We start from the raw sequence: 18722 nt of genomic DNA on the forward strand, positions 1-18722 counted from the left end.
ATGCTGCTGGGCTTATTTCCTCTTCCCGACCCACTGTCGGAGTGTTTAATTCAAATTAATGTTGGATCTCTGGTCCTGGGGCCTAATGTCCGCCTCCGTCCCGGTCTAAGAACCACTGTCCTTGGCTGATCTGTTTGACTGGGCAACCCCCGGCTCGGCTTGTTCACGAATGTGACCCGCTGTTTGTGTGGAGCCTTGGCTGAGGTTACTCAGCACCGAGCAGAGCGCTGGAGCTCGGCGAGTGAATGGATGCGACTTACGGCTTCATTCGGTGCTACTGGATTGTAATACTTTGTGAAGCTGCTCATTTCATCCGTTATAACTAGACTCTATTCTTTTCCATGTTCATAGATGGCACCCGCTAAGAAAGGTGGAGAGAAAAAAAAGGGCCGCTCAGCTATCAACGAGGTGGTTACGAGGGAATATACAATAAATGTCCACAAGCGAATCCATGGCGTGTAAGTAAAGAGAATTTTAAATCATCTGGATTAATTGGTTGGAAATATATCTCTTACGCCTGTAAATTCAAAGAGGTGCAGGTTAGGTTCATTGGCCGTGCTAAATTGCCCATAGGGTCCAGGGAAGTACAGGCTGGGGAGGTGGTTAGCCGTGGGGAAATGCAGGGTTATAGGGATAAGGTGGAGGAATGGGTTTGGATGGGTTGCTGTTTAGAGGGTTGGTGCGGACTCAGTGCACCAAACGGCCTGCTTCTATACTAAGGATTCTATGAAGCTCCTAAAAGGACAAATGTTCTACTTTCAACAAGTTTGTGTTGTCCAGGTTTCTTTGTTACCTAAGGTAGTTTCATACTGATGGAGTCATTTATATCTCGAGTTTTTTTTCCCATTTAATCATGGGATATGGACATCTTTGGTTGTGCCAACATTTATTGTCCATTCCTAGTTGACCTTGAGATGGTAATTAGAGTGGTGCTGGAAAAGCACAGCAGGTCAGGCAGCTCCCTGCCTCATTCCTGATGAAGAGCTTTTGCCCGAAACGTCGATTTTTCTGCTCCTCGGATGCTGCATGACCTGTGCTTTTCCAGCACCGTTCTATTCTAGACTCTGATCTCCAGCATCTGCAGTCCTCACTTTCGAAAAAGGAGGAAATGAGGACTGCAGATGCTGGAGATCAGAACTGAAAAATGTGTTGCTGGAAAAGCGCAGCAGGTCAGGTAGCTACACTGGCAACAGTCCATCTTCCGCAGCTACACTGGCACCACCCCCCACCCCCCACCTTTTCCTCCGCTACATCGATGACTGTATCGGCGCTACCTCATGCTCCCACGAGGAGGTTGAACAGTTCATCCACTTCACTAACACTTCCACCCCGACCTCAAATTTACCTGGACCGTCTCAGACTCCTCCCTCCCTTTCCTACACACCTCCATTTCTAGCTCAGGCGACCAACTCAACACGGACATTCACTATAAACCGACTGACTCCCACAGCTACCTAGATTACACTCCTCCCATCCTGCCCCCTGTAAAAACGCCATCCCATAATCCCAATTCCTTCGCCTCCGCAGCATCTGCTCCCAGGAGAACCAATTCCAATACAGAACAATCCAGATGGCCTCCTTCTTCAAAGACCGCAATTTCCCCTCAGACGTGTTTGACGATACTCTCCACCGCATCTCCTCCACTTCCCGCTCCTCTGCCCTTGAACCCTGCCCCTCCAATCGCCACCAGGACAGAACCCCACTGGTCCTCACCTACCACCCCACCAACCTCCAGATACATCGTATCATCCTTCATCATTTTCGCTACCTCCAAACAGACCCCACACCAAGGATATATTTCCCTCCCCACCCCTATCAGCGTTCCGAAAAGACCACTCCCTCCGTGACTCCCTCGTCAGATCCACACCCCCCCTCCAACCCAACCTCCACTCCCGGCACCTTCCCCTGCAACTGCAAGAAATGCAAAACTTGCGCCCGTACCTCCCCCCTCATTTCCCTCCAAGGCCCCAAGGGATCCTTCCATATCCGTCACAAATTCACCTGCACCTCCACACACATCAATTACTGCATCCATTCCTCCCGATGTGGCCTCCTCTACTTTGGGGAGACAGGCCACCTACTTGCGGAACATTTCAGAGAACACCTCTGGGACACCCGCACCAACCAACCCAACAGCCCTGTGGCTGAACACTTTAACTCCCCCTCCCACTCCGCCAAGGACATGCAGGTCCTTGGCTTCTTCCATCGCCAGACCATGGCAACACGACGCCTGGAGGAAGAGCGCCTCATCTTCCGCCTAGGAACCCTCCAACCACAAGAGATGCTGGAGTTTTCACACATCTACTCTTTTCCTCCCAGGGTGGTAATAGATTAGATTAGATTAGATTACTTACAGTGTGGAAACAGGCCCTTCGGCCCAACAAGTCCACACCGACCCGCCGAAGCGTAACCCACCCATACCCCTACATTTACCCCTTACCTAACATTACGGGCAATTTAGCATGGCCAATTCACCTAACCTGCACATCTTTGGACTGTGGGAGGAAACCGGAGCACCCGGAGGAAACCCACGCAGACACGGGGAGAACGTGCAAACTCCACACAGTCAGTCGCCTGAGGTGGGAATTGAACCCGGGTCTCTGGCGCTGCGAGGCAGCAGTGCTAACCACTGTACCACCGTGCCGCCCATAGGTTTGGAAGGTGCTGTCTATAGTGACTTGGTGAGTTGCTGCAGTGTGTTTTGCAGACAGTGTATACGCTGTTACTACAGACTTGTGTATTTTCTGGAATTGTTGGCAGAATGGCTGGTTTGCAATGCGCAATTGTGCCAACACTGGCTTCAATTCCCATATTGATTGAGGTTATATTGAAGGTTCCACCTTCTCAACCTTCCCTGAGCATCGTACCCTCAAGTTAAACCTAGAGGAGCCCAAGGGCCCTCTGTGATTGTGCTGACTTAAAGTTTACTATGGTTTGGTGATCAAGAGCATGGTTGTTGAGATGGTGAATGGGGTGACAAATCAAATGGCATGCTTTGTTCTGAACAGTGTCAAGCTTCTTGCATTGTTGAGCTGCATTTATCCAGATGGCTGAAGGGCATTCCATCACACAGAAAGGAGAGTAAACAGGAATGCTGAATATGCTCAGCAGATATGGCAGCGTCTTGGTAGAGTTTTTTTTGTTTCCACAGATGATGATCTATGCATTTCAGGTATTTTCTGTCTCTATTTCAAATTTCCAGCAATTGCCGCACTTTCCTTCTATGTGGAAAGGAGGTGGCTGTTTTGTCTGTTGCATCTGTGTTGGCTCTGTAGAGAGTAACTTGATTAGTATGACTCCCAAACCTTTTTCAGTTATCTCTCTCAAATCTTTAGATGCTTATTCAGTTTCACTGTGAAAGCCCCTGCCCCCTCTCCCATTCAGTATTGCATTCCAGATTCTAACCACTTGATGCACAGAAAGAAAGCTATTCTCACCTTACCTTGGCTTATTTTGCTAAATCTGCTTTTATAGACCCAAATTCCAGAACCCTGACAACATCAACTGAAGACGGTTTTCTTGGTCTTCAGTTACACCCTAAAGCAGTAAACTCTGTCCTTGCTTTGGATTGCTGATGATTTGTAAGTAGCAAACAGATCATGGGATCTAATTGCTAGCATTTGTGTCGCATTGTAAAATCCTTGTTAGAAAGTTCCAAATGTTGTTTGGGAGGGAATTCCAATAGCATTTGTGGAGTACAGCTGTACAAGAAGGCAGCTCATCACCAGCTTCTGAAGGGCAGCTAGGGACAGGCAATAAATGCTGGGTCCAGCCAGTGACACTCACCTCCCAAAAGTGAATTAAAAAAAACCAAAGCTGCAAGCAATACTCCAGGTGTGGTCTCATCAAAACCTTGTCTGCTACTTCCAAGTCCTCACCACTCCCCCCCCCCCCCCCCCCAAAGACTGGAGGTCACAGTTTAAATGTACAGAGGAACAGCGATTATCCGAAGGACACAGGAGGGGAGTATTTCACTCGGTTAATTGAATGCCGGTAACATAGTTAGCCAAACATTGGGACCTTGCGATTTTTTTTGGAAAATCGGAAATTCACTTAATCAAATGCTGGATAAAAGAGGTTCCTCTGTAAATGAAAACCACGGAAATGTTTGCATTGCAATTGATGTCACTATCTGAGGATGTATGTTCTGACTATGGAGTGAGTGCAGTAAAGGTTTACCAGACTGAATCTTGGAGTGGCAGGTCTGATATACGATGAGACTAGGTTGATTGTGATTATATATTCACTGGTGTTTAGAAGAATGAAGGGGAAAGTCTCATGGGAACCTATAAAATTCTGACAGGACTAGACAGGGTAAATGCAGAAAAGATGTTCCCAATGACTGAGGAGTCCAGAACTGGGGGATCAGTCTAAGGACATTGGTGGAACATTTAGCACTGAGATGAGAAATTTCTTTGCAAATCATGTAGTGAGCCTTTGGAATTCTCTGCCAAATAAAGTGGTTGAAGCCAAGGCATTGAATGTTTTCAAGAAGGAGTTAGATATTGACTATAAGTAGGGCTAAATGAATGAAGGAGTATGTGGAAAAAGAGGGGGACTGGGTATTGAATTGGATGTTCAGCCATGGTCATTATTGAATGATGGAGCTGGCTCCAAGGGCCAAAAGGCCTACCCCGCTTCTGTTTTCTGTTTTTATGACAGTGATGCCGTGGACTTCAGGATTTTTGAACAGTAAATCCTGACGAGTTTGTAAATATTAGGCCCCAGTTGAAGTCCTAATCAGTTGTATGTGGAATCTAATTCATTTGTATCGCATCTTTACCATGGCTCTTGGGTCCCAAATGACATTCCAAGTGATTGACAAAGTAAACTATCCATCAACATGTCTGTGACTTTTGACATTGTCAATCACACCATTCTCCTCCCTAAGCATCTTCACTATTGTCCAGCTGGACAGGCTTACAATTGCAAGCTTACACCCTTAACTCTTCACAGTTATACAGCACTTGCAAAGTCTTTTCTTTCATTCCCACACCATAATCTCTGTGTCTCCAAGGACTTCTTCACTTCTCTCTTTCTCATCTATCTTCAGCTCCTTGGTAATATCATTTGAGAACTCAGTCTCCATATGGGTATGGAAATCCTATGTTACGTTGCAAATTACTTGTCGAGCATCCTTCCCTAGATGAGCAGAAGTTTACTCAAAATACTGGGAGAGCATTCTGTTAGGTTTGTTGTAGAAACCAAACTCCTGAGTAATTTAGACTGCTCTCTGAAAAATGACTGAAGCTGAACCAGACTTGCACTTTTGATGTCATATTTGAACCTGTGATGATCTTCCAACCAATGTCCATACAATCACTAAGACAGTCATTTCCAACTCAGTGACATTGTCCAGCACTGCTCTTGTCCCAGTTAATCCACTCACCCACCTCTTTTTGTTTTAAACTTCTACATTTTATAACACGTTCCTACTTTCTGCTCGCCCATAAACTTAAACGTCTGCTCCCATGTCCTAACTTGCACAGCTTCTACTTGTCCTGTCATTGTATGCTTGATGATCTACATTAGCTTTTGGTTTAGCATTATCTCTATTTTTTAAATGCTATACTTGTAAAATCACTTTATTGTTCCATCCCCCCTATCAAAACAGTCTAGTCCAGCAGCCAAGGTTCCATTCTATCTGTACTGCTTTCCTCTGACCTTTTGAGCTTCTTTCACTATTTTAACACTTCAACCATTGGTGGCTATACCTTTATCTCTGTTGTCCCTTTAGCTCTGGCATTCTGTCCATGATCCCCTCTCCTTGTTTTCCTGCTTCGAGGTATTCCTTAAAATCCATGTCTTTCAATCAGCTTCTTAACATCTACCCAAATGCCCAAAGTATTTTATATATTATATTTTTGAATGCAAGAGAGGGAGGCTGAGACCATGGGGTGAACTTGAAATGTTGTGCTGGTGGACCAGGAACCAGTGTAGGTCAGTAGGAATATGGGTGAATGGTATTTATTGCAGGTTAAAATGTGGGAAGTAATGTTTTAAGGAGACTTGAGCATATGAAATATAGTTTGAACAGGAGAGAAATGGAATAATTGAGCTGGTTATTACAGAAGCATGGATTTGGATTTCACCAGATTGGGCTGAGGCTCAGGCAGTGACAAATGGTATTATTCATACAGAAGTAGATGGGTCTGGTTACAGGGAGGGTATGGGATCAGAAGCTGTATTTGTGCAGGCCATCAAGGTTTTGTATATTTAAGGCTGAATAGTTTTTGATCAGTAGAGAAATCAAGGGTTATGAGGAAAGTGGGTTCAGTCATCATCCTATTGAATGGCAGAGCAAGCTCAAGATGCCGAACAACCAACTCTTGTTCTCACTACTTATGGTCATAAGAACAACCTGGTTCAACCAGAAACTGCAACAATGGAATCTTCTTAGAGAACACAGTTTGTGGTAGGTGAAAAGGACAGTGGCATCAGTGCTATCATGAGCAATATCAGAATAAATTAAAACTGGGATTTAGATTTGAAATCAGAAAATGATTAGACCGTTAATTGTATTTGGCAAGCTCCCACTGGTTGTCTACCAAGATTGAACCTCCAATCAACTAGTCTTGTGTCTTACCTGCATGCTCAGGTTAACAAACCATCAGCAGTTTCAATCTTATTGAATCTTTTGTGGGAGTTAGTGCACCTAATTTTGTCAGTGAAATGCTCTAATTTTTTTTGCCAATGATTCCAATGTTGTTCCAGTCTAGGATCTCTTGCTGTTTGCAGAATGTATTGATGATTTAGACTGACTTGGGAGGTATGTTTGGGAAATATAGCACAAAAATAGATTGGCGAGATGATAGTGATTGGGGTGGCTGCCTATTGCAGACAGATATCAATATTTGGTTGAGTGGAAGGAAAAGTGACAATTGGAATTCAGTCTGTAGAAATGTGAGTTCATAGATTTTGGAGAACTGTGTTGGCAAACAAAGGAAGGGAATACTCATTAAATGGGAGGAAATGTGAGAGGACTGGTGAAAGTGAGACCTTGGATGCGTGTCTATAATTGTCACTGAGGGTGATAGGACAGATAGGAACGTGGTAAAGAAGGCAACTGGGATGCTTTCCTTCATTGAACAAGATATTGAAGACACTGGATGCAAATAAGAGGAAAGATTGGATAAGCTAAGGATGTTTTCCTTAATCAGAGGAAGCTGGGAATGACTTAATTGTGTTGTACAGTGTGTTGGATAAAGTATATAGGCAATACCAACTCTCTCTCCAGTGGAGAGGTCAATTGCTGGAGTTACAAAATTAAATGATTGGTAGAAGGCTTGGAAGGGACATAAGGAAAGCCTTTGTTTTCACTAAGAGTGGAGGGTGTCTGGAATTTACTACCCAGTTTAATGGTTGAGGCAGAAATCATTTGGAGCTGCTCCTGACATGCTGTAACCTACAAGGTTGCAGACCTGGTGTTATGTAGTGGAATTAGACTTGATGTCTAGTTAAATTGGCTATCACTCAATTATCTATCCATGCTGTGTAACCCTCTCTTAGAGAAGCTCTTCACAAACGTGCATGGGCAATGAAAGCGCTTCTCTTGATTGTTTTAGAATGCAGATATTACTTTAAAGGGTAGCATTTACAAAAATTCTACCTTGATTTGGTTGCAATGTATCTGCTAAGACTTAATCTTCAAGAAGTCAGTGTTGTGATTGACAAAATAAAAACTTAGATTTGCTTTTTTTTTATAAAGGGGTTTTAAGAGACGTGCTCCTCGTGCCATTAAGGAGATCCGTAAATTTGCAGTGAAGGAAATGGGTACTCCTGATGTCCGCATTGATACTCGTTTGAACAAGGCTGTTTGGGCTAAAGGTGTAAGGTATGTAATGGACAGGAAATCATTTCTAAAGTTAACATTCTTACTTGTATTTCACAAGTATCTCAGGACAGATAGAATGTGCAAGACCAATTAGTTGTACTTCCCAAATCTTTCAATGTCTTTATTTTAAAAAGCATTTCCTGATGATTGGCAAAGATTAGTTTTATTGAGTATAGAAAGCATGACGGATGTTCAAGATTTGTTTCCCATGTTGCTGACTTTTCTCTTTATTTTCATGCTTCTGTCAGGTGCAAATCAGACAATATCTTTTGTCATAAAACACACAGATGAGGAGTAGGATATTTGGCCCATTAAGTCTGTTCCTTCATTCAGTAAGATGATTGCTAATTTAATTGTATCTTCAATCAGTCCTGCCTACCTCTCATAATCTTTCATCTTTAATAAGAATCAATCACTTCAGCCTTTTTCTAAAAAAAATTAATACCCTGTTTACACTGCCTTTTCAAAGAGCTCCAAAAACTCATGACCATTTGAGAGGAAAGGAAAGTTGGTCTCATTTCTGTTTTAAATGGGCAAATAGATTTTTAAACAGTAATTCCTTGTTCTAGATGCTCCCATGAAATAAAGCATCCTGTCCACATCTATTCTGTTAAGGTGCCTCAGGATGTTGTAAGTTTCAATGAGTCATTGAAACACCAGTGTACTGTAATCTCTCACCATTTAGAATATATACTTTATTACCTTTCCTGCCAAAGGGTCAGTTTCACATTTTCCCACCTTGTACTGCAATTGCCATATCTTATCCCATTCACTTAACCTTCCTATATCTTTTTCTAGTCTCTTTATTTCCTCTTCACAACTTACTTTGCTTATCTATCTTTGTGTCATCAGCCAGTTTGGTAACCATGCCTTCCACCCTCTTAACTATGTCATATAAAGAAATTGTGAACAGTTGATGTACTGGTACCCATTCCTGTGGCAAATCATTTACATTTGCCAATCTGATAGAATTTCATTTTTGCCTTCCTGTTAGCTAGCCAATCTTCTATCGATACCAATCAGTTATCCCCTATATTACAAGCTTTATTTTCTGCAAAAACCTTTTGAAGCAACACAATGGAGTGTTTTCTGGGATGTGTACGTCCACAATTTCTCTTTATCTACAGTATGTCATACATCAAATTAACAGATTATTCAAACATGATTTCTCTTTCTGAACTCAATCTTGATTCTTTACCTTGAACTTGTACAAGTTCCCTGCCAAAATTTCTTTAATAAGACCTTGTAATATTTCCGTTACGATGGATGTTAAGCTAGTGGCCGTGTATTTTTCTGCTTTCTGTTTCTCCTTTTTGAATAAGTGTTACGATCTTCCAATTCAATAAGAACATGTCAAAATCAAATTGTTTCAAATATTAAAACCAGTTCCTTACTTTTAAAGACCTTGGGTTGAAATCCATCACAACATTAACTTGCTCACAAATGCCTATTTCCTCAGTACCACTTCAGTTGGGATGGTATTCCTATCTATTGTTTCTTGACTTATGGCTGGGATGTTATTTGCATTCTGTTTTGTAAAGACAGATGCCAAATACCTGTTAATTTCAAGGTTTGTGTAAAGATTTGTAGCTCGGGTGCTGGTTGTCGTGGTTGTGGGTACGTTCGGTGAGCTGGGAAGCTGGTTTACAGATGTTTCGTCCCATGTCTAAATGACATCGTCTGTGCTTTGAAGCCTCCTGTGTAGCGCTGCTGTACTGTATCCTGTGGAATATTTGGTAGCATTCCTGCTGTTTCCAGTTACTGGTTCTGCTACTTCATTGTAGTGACTGATATATTGGGTCAAGGTGTACAGAGTCTTCAAGAATGGGTGCCCCCACAACTTTATCTGCAGATGTCTACCAAACAAACAACGCGATGAGGACATGCCACGACCTAATACACTAGCTATGCTAACTTATATAATAGACATCTCATAAATAACTCAGATTTCTCCGACCACTTGGATTCGCGATGGCCTATAAACAGATAGCCGTGCTCAGACAACTCACTCGGACAAAAGACAGTTTACCCACCATGTGCAAGATGCCATGCAAAGACTGCATGAAACACTGTATAGGATAAACAGGCAGATAACTAGCAATCTGCATCCACGAACACCAACTAGCCATGACCAGCTGTCCTTAGTAACCAATCACCCAGGTGACAAGGACCACAAATTCGACTGGAACAACACAGTGATCGTAGCACAAGCTAAACAAAGGGCAGCCAGAGAATTTCTAGAAGCAAGTCACTCATCCATGGGCTCCAACAACAAACATATAGGCCTAGATCCAATATACCAGCCACTACAATGAGCTACCAGAACTGACAACTGGAAGCAACAGGAACGGAAACAAATAAATTCCAGAAGATACAGTAGAGCAGCATTTTACAGGAAATTTCAAAGCACTGAAGATGTCTTCTAGACAGGGGGCAGCAGTTTTGATAATCCTCAACTCCACTTTCTTGACTCAATTGCCCTCAATTCCCATACTGAATAAAAATCTATATCTATCTTGGGTACACTTATTGAACCAGCCTCCACATTCCTCTCTGGCAAAGAATTGTGCCTGTGTACTATCCCTGGAGAAGAAGTTGCTTCTCATCTGTCTTAAATGTGCGACTCCCAACTCTGAGATTATGCTCTGTGGTTCTTGATTGTCCCAGAAGGGGCAACATCTCTGCATCTATGCTGTCAATTCCCCTAAGAAACTAGAATGCTTCAGTAAAGTCGCTTCTAATTCTTCCAAACTCCAATAAATACAGGCCTGACCTATTCAATCTCTCTTAAGAAGACAGTCTCTTCCTATGCTGGTTTCTCAATATATTCAGAAGAAACATTTAAAGCTGGGTTTGATTGAATGTTGGATTATCCAAATGTGCATTGGTACCTCTGTCATGGCTAATTGTTTTTGCACTGGAGCCTTCCAGATGAGATCGAAGACCTCCTTCAATTAGCTGTTGATGCATCATATTTGCTCACTTGAGATCACTTGCTTCCCAACAAGCGCTACTATTGTGGGTGCTGTACTGTAGAACCAGCTGTGAATACAATAGACAATAAGTGCAGGAGTAGGCCATTCTGCTATTCGAGCCTGCACCACCATTCAATATGATCATGGCTGATCATCCTTAATCAGTATCCTGTTCCTGCCTTATCTCCATAACCCTTGATTCCACTATCCTTGAGAGCTCTATCCAACTCTTTTTTAAATGAATCCAGAGACTGGGTCTCCACTGCCCTCTGGGGCAGAGCATTCCACACAGCCACCACTCTCTGGGTGAAGAAGTTTCTCATCTCTGTCCTAAATGGTCTACTCTGTATTTTTAAGCTGTGTCCTCTGGTTCGGCACTCACCCATCAGCGGAAACATGTTTCCTGCCTCCAGAGTGTCCAATCCTTTAATAATCTTATGTCTCAATCAGATCCCCTCTCAGTCTTCCAAACTCAAGGGTATACAAGCCCATTCGCTCCAGTCTTTCAGTGTAAGGTAATCCCGCCATTCCAGGAATTGACTTCGTGAACCTACGCTGCACTCCCTCAATAGCCAGAATGTCTTTCCTCACATTTGGAGACCAGAACTGCACACTACTCCAGGTGTGGTCTTACCAGGGGCCCTGTACAGCTGCAGAAGAACCTCTTTGCTTCTATACTCAATCCCTCTTGTTATGAAGGCCAGCATGCTATTAGCCTTCTTCACTACCTGCTGTACCTGCATTGCTTACCTTCATTGACTGTACTGCCCCTTTACCTAAATTGATTCCATTTAGGTAGTAATCTGCCCTCCTGTTCTTGCCACCAAAGTGGATAACCATACATTTATCCACATTAAAACTGCATCTGCCATGCATCTGACCACTCACCTAAGTTGTCCAGGTCACCCTGTAATCTCCTAACATCCTCCTCACATTTCACCCTGCCACCCAGCTTAGTATCATCAGCAAATTTGCTAATGTTATTACTAATACCATCTTCTATATCATTAACATATATTGTAAAAAGCTGCGGTTCCAGTACTGATCTCTGCGGTACCCCACTGGTCACTGCCTGCCATTCCGAAATGGAGCCGTTTATCACTACTTTGTTTCCGATCAGCCAACCAACTTTCAATCCAAGTTAGTACTTTGCCCCCAATACCATGCACCCTAATTTTACTCACTAACCTCCTATGTGGGACTTTATCAAAAGCTTTCTGAAAGTCCAGGTACAGTACATCTCCCTCGTCCATCTTCAGAGTTACATCCTCAAACAATTCCAGAAGATTAGTCAAGCATGATTTCCCCTTCATAAATCCATGCTGACTCTGACCAATCCTGTTACTACTATCCAGATGTGTCATAATTTCATCCTTTATGATAGACTCCAGCATCTTTCCCACCACGGAGGTCAGACTAACTGGTCTATAATTTCCTGCTTTCTCTCCCACCTTTCTTAAAAAGTGGTACAATATTAGCCACCCTCCAATCCGCAGGAACTGATCCCGAATCTATCGAACTCTGGAAAATAATCACCAACGCATCCACGATTTCTCGAGCCACCTCCTTCAGTACCCTGGGATGTAGACCATCAGGCCCGGGGACTTATCAACCTTCAGACCTAACAGTCTCTCCAACACCAATTCCTGGCAAATATAAATTCCCTTCAGTTCAGGTCCTTCAGCCACTGTTACCTCAGGGAGATTGCTTGTGTCTTCCCCAGAGAACACAAATCTGAAGTACCAATTCAATTCTTCTGCCATTTCTTTGTTCTCCGTAATATATTCCCCTGTTTCTGTCTTCAAGAGCCCAATTTTAGTCTTAACCATTTTTTTGCCTTTCACATACCTAAAAAATCTTTTACTATCCTCCTTTTATATTATTGGCCAGTTTACCTTCGTACCTTATTTTTTCTCTGTGTACTTCCTTCTTGGTAATCCTCTGTTATTCTTTAAAAGCTTCCCAGTCCTCCGTTTTCCCACTTTTCTTTGCTATGTTATACTTTTTCTCTTTTAACTTTATATGTTTCTTAACTTCCCTCGTCAGCCATGGCAACCCCTACCTCCTCCTAGGATCTTCCTTCCTTTTTGGAATGAACTGATCCTGCAACTTCTGCATTATACACAGAAATATCCGCCATTGCTCCTCCACTGTCATCCCTGCTAAGGTATTGCACTATTGAACTTTGGCCAGCTCCTCCCTCATCGCTCCATCGTTCCCTTTATTCAACAGAAATATTGTCACTTCCGATTGTACCCTCTCCCCCTCAAACTCCAGATTGAAGCTTATTGTATTATGGTCACTACTTCCCAATGGCTCCTTCACTTCAAGGTCCCTGACCAATTCTGGTTCGTTACACAATACCAGATCCAGAATTGCCTTCTCCCTGGTCGGCTCCAGCACCAGCTGTTCTAAGAATCCATCTCTGAGGCACTCCACAAAGTCTCTTTCTTGAGGTCCAATACCATCCTGATTCTCCCAGTCTACCTGCATGTTGAAATCCCCCATAACAACTGTAGTAACATCTTTGCGACAGGCCAATTTCAGCTCCTGATTTAACTTACATCCGACATCCAGCCTACTGTTTGGGGGCCTGTAGATAACTCCTAAGAGGGTCTTTTTGCCCTTAGTATTTCTCAGCTCTATCCACACTGACTCTACATCCCCTGATTCTAGGTCCCCCCGCGCAAGGGACTGAATATCATCCCTTACCAACAAGGCCACCCCACCCCCTCTGCCCGTCAGTCTGTCCTTACGATAGCACGTGTCGCCTTGAATATTCATTTCCCAGGCCCTGTCCACTTGAAGCCACGTCTCAGTTATCCCCACAATATTGTATCTGCCAATTTCCAAAAGAGCCTCAAGCTCATCCATCTTGTGTCTAAAGTTTCACGCATTCATGTATAGTATTTTTAATTTGTTAATGCCCTCACCCTTCCCATCAACTCCTATTTCACTCAACCTTACAGCATGATTCCTTTGAGTTTTCTGCCTCATTGATCTAGTTGTCTTTCTTGACTTCCCTTGTTCTAATTTTCCCTCCAAATTCCTTCTTAAACATCCAGTTTGTCCCCTCTCTCTCTTCCCCCCCCCCGCTAAGTTTAAATGTAGCTGTGTTGCAGTAGCAAACCTGCCTGCCAGAATGCTGGTCCCTAACCTATTAAGGTGCAAACCGTCTCTCTTGTAGAATTTTTGCTTACCGCAAAACATACCCCAGTGATCCAAGAATTTAAATCCTTGCTTCCTGCACCAGTTCCCCAGCCACACGTTCAAGTCCATTATCTCCCTGTTTCTGGCCTCACCAGCCCGAGGAACTGGAAGCAAATCGGAGATCCTGCTTTCCACCTTGGACGTCCTGCTTTTCAGCCTTCTTCCTGGTTCTCCGAAGTCCCGCTGTAGTATGTTCCTCCTCTTCTTCCCAACATCAGTTGTGCCGACATGTACCACCACCTCTGGCTCTTCACCTTTGTCCTTGAGGATTTCCTGCACTCTGTCTGTGATGTCTTTAACCCGGGCACCAGGAAGGCAACACACCATCAAGTCCCGTCTGCTGCCACAAAAGCCCCGGTCAGTTCCTCTCACTATGGAGTCCCCTATTACCATGGCTCTGTGCGATGTCCGACTCTTCCGCTCTGCCTCCACGCCAACTCTTGATTGACAGACCTGGCCGCCTCTCGGACTTACCTTTTAAAGCTAAACATAATGGGTCAGATCTGTTTTCAATATTCGAGATGTAAAATGCAATCTTAAGTTTGGTTGAAAATCTCAACTTTAAACAATTGCGCTGATCAGAATGTTTAATGGAATTTATACTGAGAAAAGATTGATTTCTGTCAAATCCACCTTAGAAATGAATATAGTACAACCGCCAAAACCTGTGTTTATTTTTGTATTCCAAAGTCTAGGTCATTAATATAAATTGTATACAATTATGATCCTAACACATATCCTTAACTGTAGCCAATTTCTACCACCTTGAAGCTAATGTTTAAAAATAACAAGATTAATAACTCAGATTAAGGTTTCAGCAGATAATTTGGATAACAAACATGAAAGCTTGTATATTAAATGTTAATTTTCATATTGTACAATTATAATACATCAAGTTTGGCTTGATGGGTAATCGTAATAGGTTCTACGTTCTCTTAAGTTCTATGCTTAAAATATGAAGCAATGAAAGTTCAAAAATTTAAACTTCTTCCAGGAATGTCCCATATCGCATTCGTGTGCGTTTATCCAGAAAGCGCAATGAGGATGAGGATTCTCCTAACAAACTTTACACGTTGGTAACCTATGTTCCTGTAACATCCTACAAGGGTAAGTTACAGCAAATTTAAATATCAGATAAAAGAGGAAGGGATAGCTTTGTTATAACCCAAATTAATGTGCGGCTGACTTGTATGCTGATCCTGTTTATCATGGTTCAGTTGCAGTGCATTGTTTCTTGGGTCATTTGTAGACTTTTTTGGAACAGCAAAATACACTTTTGATCTGGGTTTCTTTGTACAAGAAATATCTGTTCTTTTAAGAGCAGTATGTGTCACATGAAACGGTAACCAGTTCAATAAAAGTATCTTAAAAAGGTGACCTAATTTTAAGACCCTCAGATCCCACTGAAATCTGTTGACATATTGGAGATTGCTTTGTAACAGGCAACTCTGTATTCCTGGTTATACAACATGACCTCAGAATGGGCTTTAACCCAATTGTTACAACCACCACTGCTACAATAGTTACCCTACCATCCTGAAGTAAAGTCTTTTTGCTTTGAAGGCAGGGGTGACCGTCACGTTCTTATGTCTGAGATAGTTCCATCAGATCACTAAAGTCCTGTGTTGAACTTTTATGTTGTGGCTTTTAAAAGCCCACTCCTGTTGATTCATTCTGTAATACCTTCCATAATTCCCTGTTTAAAATTTGCTGTATGAATCTCTCTCTCCATGGTTCTATTCATAGGAACAAGTGACCTATCAATGATGCTTTAATTCATATAAAGCTACTAGTCCCTGAAATTAATCCTCCTTGCTCCCAAGGAAAAGGCCTATTCCAGTAGTTGAAGTTTAAAAAATTAGCAATCCTGTGAACAACTTGGATTAGAAGGAAGCTGTTTTAAATTCAGTTATTCCAGTCTTGCAGTTGTGTGGATTAAGACATCACTTTGGCAAAATGTAAACAAAAACTATTAGGAAAACTCAGTTGGTCTGGCAGCATCTGTGGAGAGAAAGTAGAGTTAAAGTTTTGGGTCCAGTGATTCTTCAGTTCAATTCTGCTGCCACACCAAAGGAGCTGAAATTAGGCCATTCAGCCCATCAAGTCTGCTCTGCAATTCAGTCATGGCTGGTATGTTTCTGAACCCCATAACCCTTGATATTTGAGAACCTATCTATCTCAGTCTCAAATATACTCAGCCACCTGGCCTCTACAGCCTTCTGTGGCAGTGAATTCCATAGATTCACTACACAGGCTGAAGTTTTTTTCTCCTTATCTCCATTCTGAAAGGTCTTCCCTTTACCCTAAGATTATGCCCTTGGGTCCCAGTCTTTCCTACCAATGGAAAAATCTTCCCAACATCTACTCTGTATGGGCCATTCTGTGTGTTTTAATTAGATCCCCCCTTATCCTTCTTAACTCAATTGAGTATATACCCAGAGTCCTCAAATGTTCCTCATATGTTAAGGTGTTCATTCCTGGGACCATTCTTGTGAGCTTTATCTGAACACGCTTCAAGGACAGTATATCCTTCCTGAGATATGGGGCCCAAAACTATGCACAGTACTCCTACTATGGTCAGACCAGAGCCTTCTAGAGCCTCAGAAGTATGTCCCTGCTTTTATATTCAAGTCCTCTCAAATGCCGTCATTGCATTTGCCGCCTTAACTACTAACTCAACCTGCACCTTTATCTTGGGAGTTCTGATTCATTATTGTCTCAAGTCTCTTTGCACTTCAGACTTCTGAATTTTCTCCCCATTTAGAAAATAATCCATGCCTCTAGTCGTCCTACCAAAGTGCATGACCTCATACTTTCCCACGTTGTACTCCATCTGCCACTTTGCCCACTCTCCTAACCTGTCTAAATCCTTCTGCAGCCTCCCTGCTGAGATTTTCCAGCAATTTGTTTCTGATTTCTAGCATCAGTTTTGTTTATTGTGGTAGACTTGATGCTGTCTGAAAGCAAGTTGAACAATGCTTTTTTTCCAATGGTATTTGTAGTCCCAACGCAAAGTCTGTTGCAATAGTTGGAGTTGGCTGGTGCCAGTATTAAATGGTGATCTTCCAGTTGATGGAATTTTCATAACCTGGAACTGGCCTGGGTTGTCAAAATGTACAATTTAGAAAGGCAGCTAGATTAACATTTAATTTTTTTTGTTTTACAGGTCTGCAAACAGTCAACGTTGATGAAAATTAAATTGTAAATGTTTCATTAAAAATAAAGTTAAAAATAACTACACGTTTTTGGGAAAACTTCATGGATTACACACTTTAAACTACCACAAGTACTCAAATGAATTTATTCAAAATTGCACATACAATCTGTAAACTTGACATTGTACCCAAACATTTAGAACAATGGAGATTTATTTACAGTAGAATTATGGCTTCAACTGCCAGCGTTGAAACGAATATACATTCAAAAGGCTAGTGGATTGTCTGATTAATTCTCTGTTGATACTGATTTGCTTTTGCGTGAAGGAGTTTACTTTCTACAGCTACTGATCTTTCAAAAAAGTTCACCAAACATTGTTCTGTCAAGAGGGAAGCCAAAATTTGTTCAAAAGACACACTCCAGTCATCCTCTCCAGGCTGTGAAGATGTAGGTTTATTTTTCAGATCCATATCTGCTTCTGCAAACACAGCATCTACTCCATCTGTAGGTGTCAGTGCTTCAGTTTCTTTAGAACTTGCCGGCAGTTCGGAAATACTTCCTGAACTACGTATCCTTTGTCCTGCCTCCCCAATCTGAAGGAGGAGAGTGGTGACTGTAGCAATTGCTTGGTAAAGGTTGTTCTCTTCTGGGTCTTCTCGAAACATACTGTATAATGTCTTGCAAAACTGGATGAACTCTCTCTGCATGGGATTATATTTAAAAAAACTAAATTATTGTAAAGTCAGTCACCAAATCCACAACTCGACAGGCCAAGTACATAACGCAAGTATTTGCACACTTATGTACTAGAGTTTTGTTGTTCTCAAATACTAACCTGCAACTCCTGGGCTACTATTCAAATCAAATTAAATTGAATCAAATTAAATTGAATCAAATTTGAACAGGTAATTTGTGGGAGTGGGGGTTGGTAGGAATAATAGACAAAGCAGTTAATATTCTCAACTATTTGGTCGCATTTTCATTTGTTGCAGATATTGAAATCAGTCAATTCCAATTTCAGTATAAATTACTTTAATGATAAATTGCTGATCTGTGTAACCAATGAAGCAACTTCTTACTGTACTTCTGATTTTTAGATCTGTCAGGCAGAAACTGGGTGAAAGCACGCACTGTAGTGTATTGACAGGAACATATAGTTGCAATGTAACAATGAAACTATAGCAGATGTACCTATAGATCAGCGTCCCTATGTTAGTGGATTGGCCAAGGTTCATAGGACAGTCAAATATATTTAATATCAATCTTTAAATCCTTACAACATACATCAATGGTAGGCAATTGATTTTCCTTGCCAGCCACATGGTGAAAAGAAATTAGGAGCCTCTGCCATGACTTTGTAGCTTGGCAGTACAACACATACATGAAACTTGCATTATCACAACAACTGGGACTATAGCCAATACAGATGACATTAGTGGTAACTGCACAGTTTTGTCCCTATTCCAGCTGGTGTGGATTTTGGATCTACTGTCTTGTACCCTTGGTGGAGGTTGAAGTGATATCAGGCTCATATTTTGGCAGAGAAG

General features: G+C 42.1%; 2 protein-coding genes across 5 annotated transcripts in view; one reads left to right on the top strand and one right to left on the bottom strand.

Moving 5' to 3' along the window:
* The first annotated feature begins 300 nt into the window (after window positions 1-300).
* rpl31 (ribosomal protein L31) lies at window positions 301-17259 on the top strand. The gene is made up of 4 exons (XM_043691709.2): window positions 301-458; window positions 7709-7834; window positions 15014-15126; window positions 17186-17259. The coding sequence occupies exons 1-4, from the start codon at window positions 352-354 to the stop codon at window positions 17215-17217; spliced, it is 378 nt and encodes a 125-aa protein (XP_043547644.1). The 5' UTR covers window positions 301-351; the 3' UTR covers window positions 17218-17259.
* Window positions 17260-17301: 42 nt separating this feature from the next.
* The window catches only part of LOC122551052 (TBC1 domain family member 8-like), a 97437-nt gene continuing 96016 nt past the window's right edge, over window positions 17302-18722 (bottom strand). For all 4 annotated transcript variants that reach the window (XM_087988094.1, XM_087988092.1, XM_043692695.2 and 1 more), the window contains exon 20: window positions 17302-17876. In XM_087988094.1, coding sequence (XP_087844220.1) covers window positions 17448-17876 — 429 coding nt within the window. In that variant the 3' untranslated portion in view covers window positions 17302-17447. The remainder of the gene's footprint in view (window positions 17877-18722) is intronic.

Source organism: Chiloscyllium plagiosum, unplaced genomic scaffold (genome assembly GCF_037043375.1).
Source record: "Chiloscyllium plagiosum isolate Xiang-an unplaced genomic scaffold, Cpla_swu_hap1 HiC_scaffold_6, whole genome shotgun sequence".
NCBI classification, from domain to species: domain Eukaryota; kingdom Metazoa; phylum Chordata; class Chondrichthyes; order Orectolobiformes; family Hemiscylliidae; genus Chiloscyllium; species Chiloscyllium plagiosum.

Bases quoted from the DNA above. Each gene is read 5' to 3' on its own strand.
- rpl31 (XM_043691709.2), top strand. From the start codon at position 352: ATGGCACCCGCTAAGAAAGGTGGAGAGAAAAAAAAGGGCCGCTCAGCT. The intron at 7,835-15,013 runs GTATGTAATGGA...AACTTCTTCCAG, and splicing joins GTTTGGGCTAAAGGTGTAAG to GAATGTCCCATATCGCATTC. The intron at 15,127-17,185 runs GTAAGTTACAGC...TTTGTTTTACAG, and splicing joins TCCTGTAACATCCTACAAGG to GTCTGCAAACAGTCAACGTT.